This window comes from Lontra canadensis, unplaced genomic scaffold, assembly GCF_010015895.1.
Source record: "Lontra canadensis isolate GAN:19392208 unplaced genomic scaffold, GSC_riverotter_1.0 scaffold5, whole genome shotgun sequence".
Taxonomy (NCBI): Eukaryota; Metazoa; Chordata; class Mammalia; order Carnivora; family Mustelidae; genus Lontra; species Lontra canadensis.
Genome location: NW_022630999.1, coordinates 21887539 through 21904559, shown reverse-complemented (window position 1 = coordinate 21904559; position 17021 = coordinate 21887539). Strand labels below are relative to the sequence as shown.

General features: G+C 41.9%; 1 protein-coding gene across 3 annotated transcripts in view; it reads right to left on the bottom strand.

The window, feature by feature from the left end:
• The window catches only part of SGCD (sarcoglycan delta), a 566268-nt gene that overhangs the window by 79391 nt on the left and 469856 nt on the right, over nucleotides 1-17021 (bottom strand). For all 3 annotated transcript variants that reach the window (XM_032851650.1, XM_032851649.1, XM_032851651.1), the window contains exon 6: nucleotides 16840-16912. In XM_032851650.1, coding sequence (XP_032707541.1) covers nucleotides 16840-16912 — 73 coding nt within the window. The remainder of the gene's footprint in view (nucleotides 1-16839; nucleotides 16913-17021) is intronic.

Here is a 17021-nt window from a genome sequence, read left to right as displayed (position 1 = left end):
AATTTTGTTGGTCTGTAACTTCCTGCAATTTTTTTCCATAGCGGGGGGTTGTGTTTGTAAGGGACATCTCCCTTGTGGCAGAATCTCATTAAGGCAATGGCCAGAAGGCTGAAACTTTGGCTTTTGTTACTGTGTTGCTACTTTTCCTGATCAGAAAATCTGAAAGCCTTCCTAAATAAATGCACTTGGAGGTATAAGAAATGAAATATGGACATCGAAATTACTTTTGTCCCCTAGATGAGAACAGAGTCTTTAAAAAAAAAAGAGAGAGATTTATTTATTTATTTATTTGAGAGAGAAAAAGAGTGGGGAGAGAGGCAGAGGGAGAGACTCTCCAAGCAGACTCCCCATTGAGTGGGGAGCCTGACGTAGGGCTTGATCCTGCAACTCGTGCGATCATGACCTGACCCGAAACCAAGAATAGGACGCTTAACTGATTGAGCTACCCAGGTGTGCCAAGAGAGCAGATTCCTTTTGCATGGTGGTATGGTTTAGCAGGAAGAGTATAAAATCAGGCAAAGTGAGATTGTTTTTCCTGGCTCCCTGAATACCTATGTACAAGACCCTGAACTTCTGTGAGTTTTGGGTCCCTTATCCAGAAAATGGGGATGATAATGGAGCTTCCTTCCAGAGGTGCTTCTTCTGATGTGAAGATTAAATGAGATAAGACACACAAAGGAGGTAGGTTGGTTCTAGGCCTAGGGATGTGCTCCTTAAATGCTGATCTTCTTGCCTGGGTCTTTAAGGTCTCCTCTTCCACACAGTAAGCTCTATGAGGGCAAAGGCCATGCCTTTCTCAGTCATCATCATCTCCCTGGCACCTATGTCCAATGGACAGTAGGCATCCGAGTATTTGTAGAAGGAATGATTTCGTGTGCGTTATATTTATTTAGATAGCCTAGCTAGAACCCTAGCCAGTGAAGTGCCCAGATCCTGGCACCAAATGTCATCTCAAAAACTCCTGAATGGGTTCACCTTGTGAAATGACACTCTGAACCTGCTTCCCACTATCCTACTTTATAGGCAGTGTCCTCAGATCTTAGCAAGTTTTTCTGTTGGAACATGGGAGTGTTGGTGAACCAAAGGATCAGCCTTGCTCAAGGCAAGACACTTCAACGCTGTCTTAGTGCTGCTCCAAGGAACACATGGAAACAGCATTTCAACCTGTGTCTATTCATCTACTAGACCCCATTAGTAGTGTCTGGTCAGGTGATACCAGCCCTTTGAGATTTACTGCTGAGGTTTGCTTTCCATGGCCACAGGGTATCTAACTATTATTACCGAAGAAAATTAATTCAACTAGAAAAACCACAGCGTCCACTCTAGCTCGCAGGTTCATCTGGCCCAGCAATGGGTTGCCTGTAAGAGGGCATGTGTTCAATGATAGTAACCTATGGTGATGAGATAAAAATCTACAGAAGCCACATGAAAAATAGGGACCCGTTCTGGCCTTTGGGGGAAGGAAACACTAGACCACAGAAGGGTGCAATTTAATGTTTAATGGAAGAGCGAAACCCTTATGAATATGTAAAAATAAAGGGGCAAGCTCTAGGAGGATATAAAGGAATCAATGTGAAAAACTAAGAAAGAAACCTCATTAGGATTTCAGGCATCATTTCATTCCCCTGCTGGGGTTAGGAGAGAGCCACTGATCCCTGGTGGCATTCGACAACCAGGATGAAAGGTATCCAGATGAGACTTCCTGTTTCTGGGATTTTCTGTCTGGTGTGTCCTCCAGGGAAGCTGATCCAAGCCTATGTCTCCTTTCTAGAAATGGCTGAAGAAGCTGGGAGGGGTAGTATTTTGGTCAGTCTAGTGGGAGAGTTAGTGTGTTTTGTTTTGTTTTGTTTTGTTTTTTGAGAGAGGGAGTGCAAGTGCTTGCAGGGGGGTGGGGGGGGCGGAGGGATTGGGAGGAAAAGAATCTCACACTCCTGACTGAGCACAGAGCCCTCTGTGTGGAGCCGCTCCATCTCACGACCCCGAGATCATGACCTGAGCGGAAACCAAAGTCAGAAGCTTAACTGAATGAGCCACCCACGTGCCCCAGGAGTTAGTGGATTTTAAAAACATTTTGATATTTAAGCACTATATTTTTTTCCTTTTAAAAAAAGTTTCCATCCCCCATCCCTCACCATACTGCAACTACATTCAGAAAAATTTCAAGAGATATTTGGGGTCTGAGTGCTTAAAACATTCATCCCTTCACCCATAACCACAATGCTTACCACCTCATCATGTCTGTGTAGTGCAAAGTCTCGGTTTCCCTTTCCTTAGGAAAAAGTTTGCCTCTCTCACACCTTCACATAAAAGGCAAGTGGTTTTGCTCTAAGAAAACTTCAAAAGTTGGGTTAAGGTTCACTATTAATATTGGTCAATTTGACTGCCTCACATTTTTATTGTTTTGATTATACTAACTTGAATAAAAGAGGCTCTTAACCCACTGCTGACCACTGTCTATGGGAGGCAAAGCACAGAGCAAAATTAACCCTTCAGTGGGACAGATCTCTTGGCCATAATCAAGAATGGGTAATCATCTGCTGCTTCAACACCCAAATCCCTGAAACTAACATTTGAGCCCTGCATTCCAGTTCATGGTTGAGGTTATACATATATGTCATGCTATTTGGTTCTCACAAGTCCTTCTGAGATTGGTGCTACTCTTATCCCACTGTCCACGAATGAGGGAACTGAAATAGAGGTCTTAAAACCTTGTCCCAAGGCGTACCTTAGCAGGTGACAAAGCCAGGATCTAGGGTCCAGCGGTCAGGCTCTTGAGTTCTGCCCCTAAGCTTTACTGTGTACTGCTTCCCTCAGATTAACACCTCAAAATCCCAGCGAGCTCTGAGAAAGGAGAGGGTCTTTTCATTAAGCCAAACAGAGAGGTGGTGTATAGTAACCCCTCAGTGTCCTCACATCTGTACAAGGGGTATGAGGCCAAGCGCTCCTGTCCCACTTTAGGGAGTTTTTGAAGGAGTATTTATGAAAATGCTTTGAAATTTACAAAGCGTGGCAAAAATCTGAAGAATCTGAATTGTTCTCCAAACACCCAGATAACAAGGAAAAACAAAAAGGGATCAATCCATGTTGGTCTCAGACTCTGTCGTTCAAGGTTATGACAAAGGTCAGCTCACTGAGTAGTTTTTAAAAGGAATTTAAATGTAATGAGAGGTCCCTGGTAAAATCAGATCCATGAGCAGTACTTTGAAGCCCGAGTCTTAGAATCTCAATGTAAGAGCAGATCTGAAAGGGCATCGACTTAAAATCTTCCCTCCTGATGCATGACACATCTCTATAACAGTCTTGGTATGACAGACCCTTCACCTTGAGTCTCTCAGTGGTGAGAAGCTCATGACTATCAAGGGAGATAATTCTCCACTTCAGAGAATTAGAAACTGCTTTCTTATGTTGTGCGATCTCACTTTGGGTTCTACTGCCCTCACTCCTTAGGCATTCTAGGTCATCGGAATAAGCAGCAAAATTCTCTTTTTGTAAGAATATTATACCCTGCACAAAGAGAGGAAGACTGTGCCTTTACCTGTTCACTTAATTTAGTTACTGCACGACTCAAGCTCTAGTATTGTTATGTGACAGGAGGCAAAACCTTCCATGCATCCTTCTCTAAGAATGAATTTTGAGCTTTAGAACGAGCCACTGATGGACTGAATGCATCGTAATGGCTCCTCAAGTGCCGAGAGGGGGACGTGTCCAATCCATTATGGCTGCGTCCCACAAATGGTCCTCAACGTGCAGCCCAGTCATTTGCAGCGGTGGGTAATCAGAGAGGCCTGATGCCTCCTGCTCTCCATTTTAATCCCACTTGTCAAGCACGTTTCCTATAGATATTGTCTCTCAAAGACTGAAGGGTGTTTTCCTCATTTCCCAAAGAACTTTCCATGAGGACCATAGGGAGAACCATAAACTAATAGATCCACCGTGTTAAGAAGGGTGTCACCACGTTCCTTTAATCAGTACACAGTCAATATTCTCCACCATGAATAACTAATAAGTTTCTGAACTCCTTTCCTCAGATGTCATTGGAAAAACCTATCTGAGGAATGTCATCTGCACTTAATGAAGGGACAAGTATTATAATTAATTTTAAGCTATTTCTTCAGCATGAAGCTGCCACGAAGTGTGAAATGACTATAATTCACATTTTTAAGACCCTGAATTTATTAGTGTCTGTGTTCTATTCAAGGTTAGGATCATGGGGCTTGGATCGTCAAAGGATGCAAATTGCTCTTTGCTGGTTCTTCCGGAGATGAGTGTGCCTGAGCTCAGATGCCAGGCCAGGAAAATAATCATTCATGACTCAGGTTGTATTTTTGGAAAAAAACAAACAAACAAAAAAAAACCTCAAAGACCTGGAAACTCATTTCCCTTGGTGAACAGGAAGTGACGATGACACGCATAACTGGGTGAAAGGGGATTTGTGTTCCTCTGTGGATGACAATCACTCGCTGTTGAGAAGATGAGTGGGAACCAAAGGCTGGAGACTTCAAGTGAAGCAGTGTTGCTGGACTGTGACTATGACAAAACCCAGGGGTGAGAAAAGAATCTAAAGTTTTGAGCCTGCTTATAAGAGAAAGAGGAATGAATTACGCTCTTTTGGAAATGACTTAGTATGGCTAGAAGAAAGAAAGGCATGGGATAATAAGAGGCTCCTGGAGACTTTGATGGCTCTCCTTGACAAACAAATGTCAAGGACGCCATTACTCGTGTGTTTGGTGGCTGAACACATACTTTTGGAGAGAATACATTTATCATGATCCCCCTAGCCCGAACCTCTTTGTGGCTGTGGGCAACCGCACATGTGGGAGACATCCCAGATGGCGAAATCCTGAGAGGAAGTGGAGGGGCTGTGTGTGTTTGTAACAGGTAGGCCATATGAGCTGGGGTGGGGTGGGGGGAGCGTGCTCCAAAGGGTTTCCTTAGGAAGTGCAGTTTAAGCTCAGAGTTGGAAATATGATCATGGGGAAAGAGAGTACAAAGAATGTTTCAAGATGTGAATAACAAGGCTCTAAGGGAAGGCTCCAGGCCCTCCCGGTGAAACAAAGAAAAGGTAGAATAGCTGAAGCCTACAAATGGAGGAGAGAGGACTTCTGACTGAACTCAACACATGGTCTACCTCTGCTCCTCCCTGAAGTGCTAACGCAATGACTATAAAAGGACCCTCAAATGGCACAGACCTAGAAGGACCAAGAAAAAGAGAAGCAATAAAGGTGGAAGAAAGATGATGACCAAGTTTTGGAAGTCAAGAAGCAAACCACAAGTAGTGATCTCATTAGCAGAGACAGAGGGCTGAAAGCAGAGAGCCTTGGGTTTGGTGAAGACCAAGCCAAGAGCCAGCTCAAGCTGCATAATCCCTGCTAGGTGCAGGACCAGAAAGCCAGTGCCTCTGTGGCTGGGAGAGTCTGGTGGAACTGCAATCAGAAGACGGGTTGAGGGCTCCATGGGAAACTGTCAGAGTCCTAGGCCGTTTCTCCACTATATAAACCCAGGTGACCAGGACACCCTTACTGTCATGGACTAAATGTTTGTGTCCTCTATCCCCCCCATTCACATGTCGAAATCCTAATCCTTAATGTGATAGTAATAGGAAGTAGGGTCTTTGGGCAGAGATCAGGTGGAGCCCTCATGAATGAGATCAGTGCCATTATAAAACAGACCCCAGAGTTCCCCAGCCGCTTCCACCATGTGCATACATAGCAAGATGGCCACCTATGAACCAGGAAGCAGACCCTCAACAGGAACCTGCCGGCACCTTTATCTTGGATTTCCCAGCCTCTAGAACTGTGAAAAAATAAATTTCTGTTGTTTATAAGCCATCCAGTCTATGATATTCTATTACAGCAGCCCAAACAGACTAGGACACTCACTAGGGAAGACTTGAATTCTGGGCTCTCTGAGACAAGGACAGTTAAGGCTGACAGTGCTATCCTGAAAACAGGGAATGAAGTGAAAACCTACATATGGAAGAAGGAGACCTTGTAGGCTCAGCCGGAACATATTGGCCCCCAGATTCATCCCCAGCAAGGGATTAGGACACTAATCAGTGTCCTGGGGAAACTCATCAGTCCAAGAGAAGAGGCACACATATTCTTATATCTGGGGTCACCCACCTAAAAATCCCAGCCTGACCATCCTACCTCAAAGCTCACCATCCAAAAGCCTCATTCATGCACACAAAACATGCCAAAAGATTCTTAGTGCTTTACTCTTAAAAACAGACATCTGAGAATTATCAGCCATTTGAAAAAGCCCCAGTCAAAAAGCCAGAGAGACCTGAATCATAATTTTAAAAAGCAGAGAATGGAAGAAATTTGAAATGATCACTAATATAATCACATAGTAAAGACTGGATAGTACATCTGTGAAATTAATACAGAGTATTATAGAAGGAAATCGCTACAGAATAAAGTATGTTTAGAAATCGAAATGCGAGAGCAGGAAGTACAAGTTCAATGGGAGGCAGGGCCAACAGAGAGGAGGAAACAGAGAAAGAAACAAAAATGAGAAAAGGTTGGAAGGGGGATAACGGTGATGGGAGATGAAAAGCCAGGACATCACCCACGGCCACATCAACCCCTTGAAGGTGACTTGTGAGTGCTTTGTTTTTGAAATTTCATCTTTGAGCCAGTGGGAGCCACCAAAGGATAGCAAACTAGTGAGTGACATTTGGCCCAAACTGGCCCATAGTCCGTGGCCAGGAAATCCAGCGAGATTATAGAGTTGTCTCTGAGAGCTGATGGCCTCGATCTCATTTATATTCTATTCTAATAAACCATGGAAAATTCTGGAGTAAGGAAAAAAAAAGATATCCACTGGCTGATTTTTGGTTTTTTTCTTTTTTTATGATTCACTTCTAGTTCCCAACTTCAGGTAAAAACTGTTGTCAGCTTGTTCCTTTCAACTCCCATTACTCTTTGTTTTGAAAAGGTTATAATTGGAATAAAACAAGGCTGGCTTCAAGCCAAAATCATGAAGGGTGTAATTAAGCAAGATTTTCTGTCTATGCACCCAGCAGGGCCATCCTACTGAGGGGGAAAAAAAAACGGAGATTCAAAAGCAATTGTGTGTTTTTCAAGAATAAGAGAACAATCTACCCCACACACTTTACATAATAAATGGCAGCTGCTGACATTTTAATCAAGATAAAAACAGTAATAAAGTCGCAGTGCTCCTTTTGAGGCAGAAGGTAGTCCCAACTCAGGAATTCTGGCAAACATACACACATGCCATTCTGTTCTAAAAGACCGAGAGGTTAGCACTTAATTTATGATATCATGCCTGCCTTGACATGGGTAGAAGTACAATTTTATATTCCCTCCCTCTCTGTTATGAGTTTATCTTTTGAATAATTTTTTCACATTTTAACCCCTTCTGTTAAAAATTAGCTTAAAGGGTATACTTTTAATTTTAAATAAAATCCACTTGCCCTTCAGAATGATAATGATGCCTTTCTCGAGTTCAGATGAAAATGGGCCAGCCATTAAGGGACAATCACTTAGGCAGTGAGGTGCCTCACTGCACAAGGCTGATGACTTTGGCTTTCAGAGATAGTCTGGGAATCATTTGGAGAGGCGTGTGAAATGTTTTGGCTATTAAGGCATTTCCTCCAGTATTTTGTTGGTTTAGAAGATTACAAATCGAGGAATGGTTTTGGGGAGTAAATTTCAAGCATCAGGGCTGGACTCTGGTTTCAATCAATGTTATTTCAAGGCTTACAGAGACTAAATCACTAATAGCAGGTACCTGATGATGGATTCTGAAAGCATTTTTTTTTTTTTTTCCCTTTGATCAGACCCAGCGGTCCCTACAAGACAGAGAGGGGAAGACTCAGGGCCTTTGCAGCCAGGCAGTCAGTTAAGATGTTGTGATTGGCATAAACCCCCGTACTGCAGGCCGTCCGATTTATAAATTGTGTTCCTCAGTGAGAGCAAATGGCATTTCTTTATTCTTACCTGACTTAATTTTTCTCTCCAACTTATCTTTACGGAGGGTTAGGAAACACTAAATTTATTATGGCATCTTCTCTGTGATTAAAACATTTTACCTTCCTTATGAGGATAAATAATTATCTCCTCCCTCTTTATGATATCATAATGGAGATGGGGGTTGGGGGTGTTGGGACATCCTGGTGACAGGAACAAAGAAGGTTCAGATTCCAGGAGATGTGGTCTTGATTGGTATTAGGCTAGCAGCCCACACTTCTAAGCCCTCTAGGGGTGAATTCTGGTACTTCTTACTGTGCTCACTTAGCGCCCACTGAGCCAGGTCTGAAGGGCCTTTGCAGGGCCCTGAGGTCCAATGTTTCCCACCGCACCCTTGGACTGGACTATCCACTTTGGAGCCCTCAGTCCCACTGCAGAGAAGCTGCCCAGGAGCCTGCCAGCCTGTACCACCATCATTAGCCATCTACATTGCTTACTGGGACAGCACGTGGATTCTTCCCTGCACTGGCATGACCCCCAGACCCCCAGGAACTGAAGGAGATTTGAGAGTGCTGACCCAGCCCCCTCTTCCTCTCTAGCCACATGACAGTCCACCCTCTCTTCTTAAAGTCTCAAATGAAAATGCTCGATGACCCTTTGCTTCTGTCCTTGAAATCTAACTGGTTTCTTCCCTCTGTGACTCCGAGAATAAAGGTCATCAGGCTATATATTTAACCACGTGCTTTCCCTGCATTTCCTATCTTCTTCCTACAATTCAGCAGAGATCAGAAGAGATGGGTTTTTAACTTCCTCTCCCTGTCGGGGTAAGACTTGCTTTATATCCTAGAGTCCTTGTCCCCCACGATGTTCTCTTCCATTTATCCCACCCTGGCTTCTAATGGCAGAATTCTACTGTACAGACGCGATGCCTGCAAGACACCTAGGTTTGGTAGCTTTACAATTTACTACATTTGCAAAACACAAGCTTTTGATTAAGAAGGCAAAGACAAAGATGGAAATAACTTCCAATACCACAACCTCCCTTTTCCTTTACCCCTTTTGTTTCTCCTTCTGCATCCTGAGACAGCTGTGGTGAAAAGGGCACCTAGAGAAAGGTGAAACTAAGGGAAAAAAAAGAAATATGTAGATAAATTCAGACTATGTATCAATGCTAATGAAACAAAGGGAAAGATGAACAGATGCTGAAACACAGGAGGAAGGGAAAGAGGGAGAAAAGGGACATATATATGGACTCACAGATCTTCAAAGATGGGGAAGATGTCTTACTATGAGTTTTCAAACAAGGCAAACTTAGAATCGGGGGGCTTCATTAAGCCTTCACCTGTGGCTTTCAGATATCTATTTTTTTTTTTCTGGGCAGGAACTGCAAGATGACTGAGGAGTTGACAGAGTCACTGGTGTCTCTGACAGAAAGAAAATGGAGGCAACATGATGATATGCCGTTACTGTTCAAGGAATGCAGTTATGGGCTGTCTTCCATCCTAAGGCTACGCCCTCTCTAATCTATTAAGTGAAATATCCTTATCCTTTCATATAAAATGTTGTTAATGGTAGATGGATCTACACAACAGTCTTCTGGTGTTGTCCTTCAAGGAGAAAGGACTGTTGGTCACCAAGGTCTCACAAACATTTTATTGGCTGTTGAAACTGAACACTCCGGGAACTCCTGGTTGAGGACTGGAGCCCCATGAAAATGGGCCGCTTGCTCCTCCTGGGAGCTGACATTTGTTGAACTAATGTCCACTAAGCTCTTCCCATGTTCTAGGCACTGGCCGAGGAGAGCTTAGGAGACTTGCCCAAGTTCACAAGGCAGACTGGCTTTGGGGCCAAACTCAACCCCAGTGCAGGACACTTTCAAAGCATGGCTCTTGATCAACATGGACACTGCATCATAACTCTTCTATTTTGGAAGGCCCCTGAGACCCTGTGATATTATCAGACCACTACACATTTTCATCTCTCCTTTGAATAACTTCAACATTCATGCTCTGTGATCGAATAATTGCGAATCTCATACAAGCAAAATAGGTACCAAACATGTCTGCAAAGTGTTGCATGAGGAGAAAATTTAAAGATTTCTTTCCTAAGAAAGAAATCTTTAATTGCCCCATATCCCACGCACCCATAGCTTTGGAGCACAATATACAGCCCCTCTCCCTCCCTCCCCTCTCTCGCCCTGCATCTCTGTCAATCTCTCTATAGGCCTATATATGTAAAATACATATGTATGTGTATATATGTTCTATATATATATGTGTATATATATATAATATATGTGTATGTGTACATAATATATATATGTACATATGCATATGTACATATATATAAAATATGTGTATAGAATAAATATAGATATTATATTTATATTATTCAAAAATCAGACTGCTTCTCCAAATTTGCTCCTGTGACTTTTGAGGGGGACAAAGGAAGGGAGACGTATGACCAAGTATTAATTGAACTGTGATGCTCTGACAGACTGTTCTGGTAGCTTCAATTCATAAATCACTGAGAATCAAATAAATATTTAGTTGGCTATAGCCATTCTAAGATAAATTTAAAGAAATAAATCCATTTTTGTCAATTTGGAAGTGCTGTCTAATCCTTGTTTTCCTGTGATATATACAGACTTTAAATCTCACACATTCCCGTGCTCGCTTCGGCAGCACATATACTAAATCTCACACATTCCCAAAGGAGTTCAGATTAGTATCTATCCATTAAGAAAAAAAATCCTACAGAATATTCAAGTGCATACTGGGAGTACCAGATACATCTTTGAATCTTTCTTCTTTATTATTAAAACTCTGGTAATGTAGGGGGGAAAAACCCACAGGAACAAAGAAATGCCTTATTTATTTGAGGCTGCAGAATGGGTTTGATATTAGTGGCTGTTCTAGTTCTGAATGATGTTATGCATTGAATTTTGAAACTTCTAACAATTATTAAAGTCTTCTGTGATCATATCTGAAATCGCCTTCACATGATTTATTAAAGAACACAACTGTCATAAGGAAATTACCGAACCTCATTTTTGTAAATGACACGGTAATATTCTTGGGAGCTGCAGAAATCTATTGGCCCATTTGTCCTTGCATTAAGTGGACCTAGGGGACCATGCTTTTTAAATTCTGAGACTCACTGTTTTTTCTTTCAGCTTACAACCAAAATGTCCCTTCCTTCAGACAGCCTTACCTAACCCTCTCAGGTACAATCCTGTGTGCCATTCCCAGTGTCTCCTCTGATTTTGCTCATCTATCTCTTCTACCACTTATCATATTACCTTGTATTTTGGGGTGACTTTCTATCTTACTCTCCTTAACTACAAATCAGTTGAGGACTTATTTACTTATCTCTGTATTCCAAGTATTTAGCAGATGCCTTGATTCTTAATAAGCATTAAAAAAAAAAAATACCTGGAAAACAATTCCCTAAGCTGTGATGAAATGGAAATCAGGTCATCACCCTTGTCATAACTGTAGGCAGAGTAAGAGCACATCTGTACATTAGCTGATGAAGAATTCTTTTATAAAGACCTTTTGGCTTCTTGCTCTTTTGTGGTTCCTTCCCAGCTTTTAGTGATATCTAGAGGAACAGAGTTGGCGATATGTGTTCAGCAGTCTATGCAACCGTCCCCCATTTTTTACATTTGCCCTGACATATGTCTGGGAAATAAGATTTCACAGTCTATTTCCTATTCTTGTAGGATCCGAATCTTACAGGGAAGCTTCACAGTTGAAAAGAATCCTTAGAGCAAGGTCGGCATTCAAAGGTAGCTTCTGCTCTTACAGAAAATACATATGCAAAACTAAATGGCCCATTTCCCATCTCAGATCATGCACAGCCTGAGATCAGGGATTTTTCCACTTATCTTTATAATATACAGACACGAGGAAAAAGAAATAATGAACAAGCGAACATCTAATATATTCAGACTGCAAATTTCAGATTGTGAATTAAAATCCAGTTTCCATTCCAAGTTAGTTTTTCTGATTTCCAGAGATAGGCATAGTGCCTGGTAGATGTTTTCAGCAGAGTCTTGAATCTAGAGCAACATGCCATTATTTCAGAATGTCCTGCAGGGGCAAACTCAACAAACCGCCTGAGCTGGATGTTGGGCTCAGACCTCGCTAAGGCTCATTATTTGTCTGGAGAGAAGCAACCCTCTTTTGTGATTTTCAACTCGACCCTGGATTATTTACAAACATCTCAAGCAAACACGGTGAATACAGTAACTATAGTAACTTCGGAAAGGAAAGCAGTGAACCGAAACTTGAACTCTAGCAGAGAAGAAGCTACCACTCTTTGAGCTGAGGGTTGAGAACTTCTAAGAAGATGTGCGGGAGGCCTGAAATTTGCTTCTCATTAACAAGCAAACAACAATAACAACAACAAAAATAGATAAATCAGAGTACAAACAAAAAAACCTTCAAAAGCCAAAACAGACAATGGAAGAAACAAGTTATCCCAATAGAGAAGGTCTCTAAAGCAGACGGTATTTCCCCATGTTTGATTTTTTGGGTAAGGGAAGGACACGCATGGATTTAATTTTTGCTTGTTCACTGCAGAAGATGGTTTATGTATAAATAACCTATAGTCTTTTAACTCAATTTGCTTCCCATTGACAAGTACGACCAAGAAAATCTGGGTAGAGAACATGATTTAAAACACAAAACAAAACAAAACACCTCTCATTAAAAACATTCCGACTTAACTGCTGTGGGAGTTTTCAAGATCCATTCATTCATGCCTCAACGAATAACTTTTCTGCTAAACTCCTTTTCTACATATTTTCTGGATCTGTAAGGCATTCAGGTGATTGCATCCTTTTAAGCAAATCTTACATAAAATATTATGGGGCTACAATGTTAATTTTTTAGTTTTGATATATACACCAGGGGTATGTAAAATGTTACCATCAGAAACACTAGGTAAAGGGTATAGAGGAATAATCTGTATGATTATTGCAATTCTCCTTCTAATCTAAAATTATTTTAAAATAAAAGGTAAAATAATGGGAGCCTAAATAAAGTTTAGAGGCAAAAGGGACCTGACTTTGTACAGACATCAGTATTCCCGGATTAGCGCAAGGCTACATAGTCTGTTTGCCATAGGTATCTGCCCTAGCTCTGTCCTCCTTCACCTCTGTTGTGCTGCTCCTGACGAGGGAACCACTTCTGCTTCACCTACACAGTGCTACCTGCTGGCATAAACCCAGGGATCTCCCTCAGATTGTTCTACTTTCCTAAGACTAGAAGACACACCAGCACAAACGAGCTGGATCACAACTGATCCAACTGTAAAGCCAGAGGCCAGAAAACGTTCATTACCTATTGATCAATATCCAAGGTCAGTACCATTCAATAGCACAGAGTAAAAAGGGGCACCATTTGCTGACAAATGTGAAACATCCACAGACGCACTGATCTGGGCTAATGTATGTACTACATTGGATTACCTTTCAGTTGGTCACACATTCTTCCACAAGAGCGCCATTAAAATAAAATTTAAAAAATTGTAAGGATGAAGGGGCTAATTATCACATTCTAGATCCTGACTCACTTCAGGCTATCAACCCTCAACACAATTTGAATAGGGGCAAAGAATTGCCCCCAGTTGTAGAATTACATATTAAAGTGTTTTTATGTTTCCTGTAAGAACATTTTATTTCTAGTCTCTATAGAATATGCCTACAACTTTAGAATAAACAATGGAAACGCAGCAACTACCAGAAGTCCTTATTTATTGCACTTAGGAGATCCACTTGTAATTTTGGAGATTCACTTGTTTCTAAGGCAAGTTTCCAGGGTTTTCCATAGGGTCTACAGACGACTGTCAGTACAACTATTGCGCTATAGCAAATCATCTGTTCTCAGTTTTTCACAATAGGGATCTCTAAAATGGGCTGATGCTTAGAGAGTTGTCTTTTTGTTTGTTCGACGTGGGTTGGGTTTGTTTTTATCCAAAGAAAATTTAGTTTTCTGTTTAAAGCAAAGTTAGCCTAAATTCTTAACCCTTAAATTTTCCTTGCCTTCCATGGTAGGCAACGGTAAGCTCTCCGTGGTAATGCAGAGCTTATTCCCGGGAGGTGGGAGGGTGGGTGGGTGGGAACTGTATTATATTTAGAGGTCAGTTTCTTTAATTTTTTATTTAATAGTTTTTTTCAATTTTTAAAAAAATTTTCAGCATAACAGTATTCTTTTTTTTGCATCACACCCAGTGCTCCATGCAATCCGAGCCCTCTCTAATACCCACCACCTGCTTCCCCTAACCTCCCACCCCCCGCCGCTTCAAACCCCTCAGATTGTTTTTCAGAGTCCATAGTCTCTCATGGTTCACCTCCCATTCCAATTTCCCCCAACTCCCTTCTCCTCTCTAACTCCCCTTGTCCTCCATGTTATTTGTTATGCTCCGCAAATAAGTGAAACCATATGATAATTGACTCTCTCTCCTTGACTTATTTCACTCAGCATGATCTCTTCCAGTCCCATCCATGTTGCTACAAAAGTTGGGTATTCATCCTTTCTGATAATACTCCAGTATTATCATAATACTCCATAGTGTATATGGACCTCATCTTCCTTATCCATTTGTCCGTTGAAGGGCATCTTGGTTCTTTCCACAGTTTGGCGACCGTGGCCATTTATTATTTTTCTAAATTTATTTTTAAAACATTTTACGTATTTGAAAGAGAGAGACAGAGATAGTGCAGGGGGAGGAGCAGTGGGAGGGGAAAAGCAGACTCCCTGCTGAGCATGGAGCCAGACATGAGGCTTGAACTCACAACTCTGTGATGGGGACCTGAATCCAAATCAAGCGTCTGATGCTTAACCGACTGAGCCACCCAAGCGCCCCTAGGTCAGCTTCTTTTAGACAGCATTTTTCTTTGGACTGATCAATACTAATTACTAACTATTTGTGTTAAAAAGAACCCTGCTCCTAAGGAGGTCTGTGAAAAGGAAGGGAACCAGCCCACATATTAGCTTGTTTCAAAAGGGCCCTCACATCACAGACACAAGGATTCACTGCATTCTCAGAGAACGAGATTGCTCTCTGAGTCCTAAAATACAGGTTTCCTTGAGTAGATTTGCTGAAAAGATTCCCCCTTCAGTACCTAATATGAACAACAGGAGCTGGCTAACGGAGAGTCAAGGTAACTCCTGGCAGGCAGCAGCTCTGAGATGGAAGCAACGATTCTAGGGAAAAGTAAAGCCTTGCAATGTGGCGTATAATGTGAAAAATAGAGCCTACTGTATATGGGATTTTGATAAGAGAATGTTCTCTTTCTCCACCAATTATCCTCTTCCTCTGGCCCAATGTATTTCCCTATATTTGTAAAGCCTCACAGGGTTTGCAAGAATGCTAGGGGCTTCATCACCAGGTGATAGATTCCCCACTTACGGAGAATGTGCTTCCGTTTAGGGAAACACAAACTCCAATATGGCTGTTGCTGGTTTAGTAAACCACAGATCACAGGGCTGTGTCACAGAAGAGTAGACACGGCTCATATAATCCAAACACATTTGCTAATGTTTGATGTCTACCATTAAATATGCAATGTTATTTATGATGATTTATGATGGGTTTTATTTAAAAGAACTACAAGAAATGAAGAAAGCCAGTATTCGCTGAATTCTTCATGACTGTAAGTGAGGCAGGGAAATTGAAGGGACTCTGCTTCAGAATGGGTCCATCTCTGCTGTTTTTCTGCCAGGCCCTGTTTCTGAATAAGCCAAAGAAGAAATGCTCTCCCTTCAAGGGGGAAGCCAGAAAGTTCATCATTCTCTGAGTTTTGTCCTAGGTCCCTGACATCTAAGAAAAGCCGGATCCCAAACATGTCCCAGGACATGAGCTTCCAACAAACCTTGGCCGACGATGGCATCAACACTCCCTACCTTCAGTGATTTGTGGAATAACACCTGTTGTTCACCTGGATGCTTGCCTTTGATCAAACCCTACTCTGAAGCCTGTAACCCCAAGTGACACTGGGACTCCTTCTCCTTTCCTTTCTGAGTCTCCGAGACACTCCACTCCGTCAGTTACTTTCTGTCAATCATGCTATTCAATAAATTCTGCTTTCACTCTCCCAGCTCTCACTTGATTTCCATCTTGCACAAAGCCAAGGACCCTCTTAGCTGGTCTTGCGGGTACCCCCTCTGGCTCCCAGCCTGCCCGCATCATAAGTATAAAGCAAAAAATATAGCTTTATTTGTATCAATGTACCATTTTTTTATGTGTTTCCTTTTTTGAGCAAGGGATGGTCCTTTAGTGGCTGGAATGGTTTTGGGGTCATATCTTTATCTCTGTTTGTATGTATCTATTGTTCTTTTTTGTTTTCTTTAGTTGTTGGTGCTAAGTACACAGCATCTCAGAGCCTTTTTCTGCTAAAGGCAGCACAATTGTGGATATTTGAAGATTAACACCAGTACATGAAAAATTCACAGAAAGTAGTTCTAGTACCATAACGGTCCAAGTGGCAGAGAGCTTGTTACACATAAACAAAATTCCATACAGTGTTTAGAGTTCAGGGTTTTTTTAGGTACAACTTTTCTTTGGGCTGATCAGCACCAATTACTGACTAGTTGTGTAACTGGTTAGGTTCTGGGTACCACAAAACACAGCAGGAAACAAACACCGTGAATAAATCAATCCCCAATCTCATAATTACAAGGCTGGCAACCTCCTCCTCCAAACCCTCAATCTTAAGTTTTCCAAGAGAATTTTCTCTTGGAGGTAGCTTATCTTTACATCCTTTCTAATCTCTCCCAAATCAGTATATTCATGTTATTACGCTGTTACATTCCAAATGCTCAAAATGGACCATCAGCCAGTTGCCTAGACAAAGGAAATAGCCACTAATCAATGCAAACCATAGTCAGAAGTTTACCTTAGTTCCTTGAAGGGGTCTGCCCTGACATTAGGTGTCTCTATAGATTTAGGGAACACTGTGCCCTCGGCTCCTGTAAACGAAAGAAAAAAGCAAACAGAGGTTGGAGACTTTGGACATGTCACCTGGGGGCACAATCAGCATAGGGAATGGAGCTAAGTGGAGGGTGGATCCTTCACACA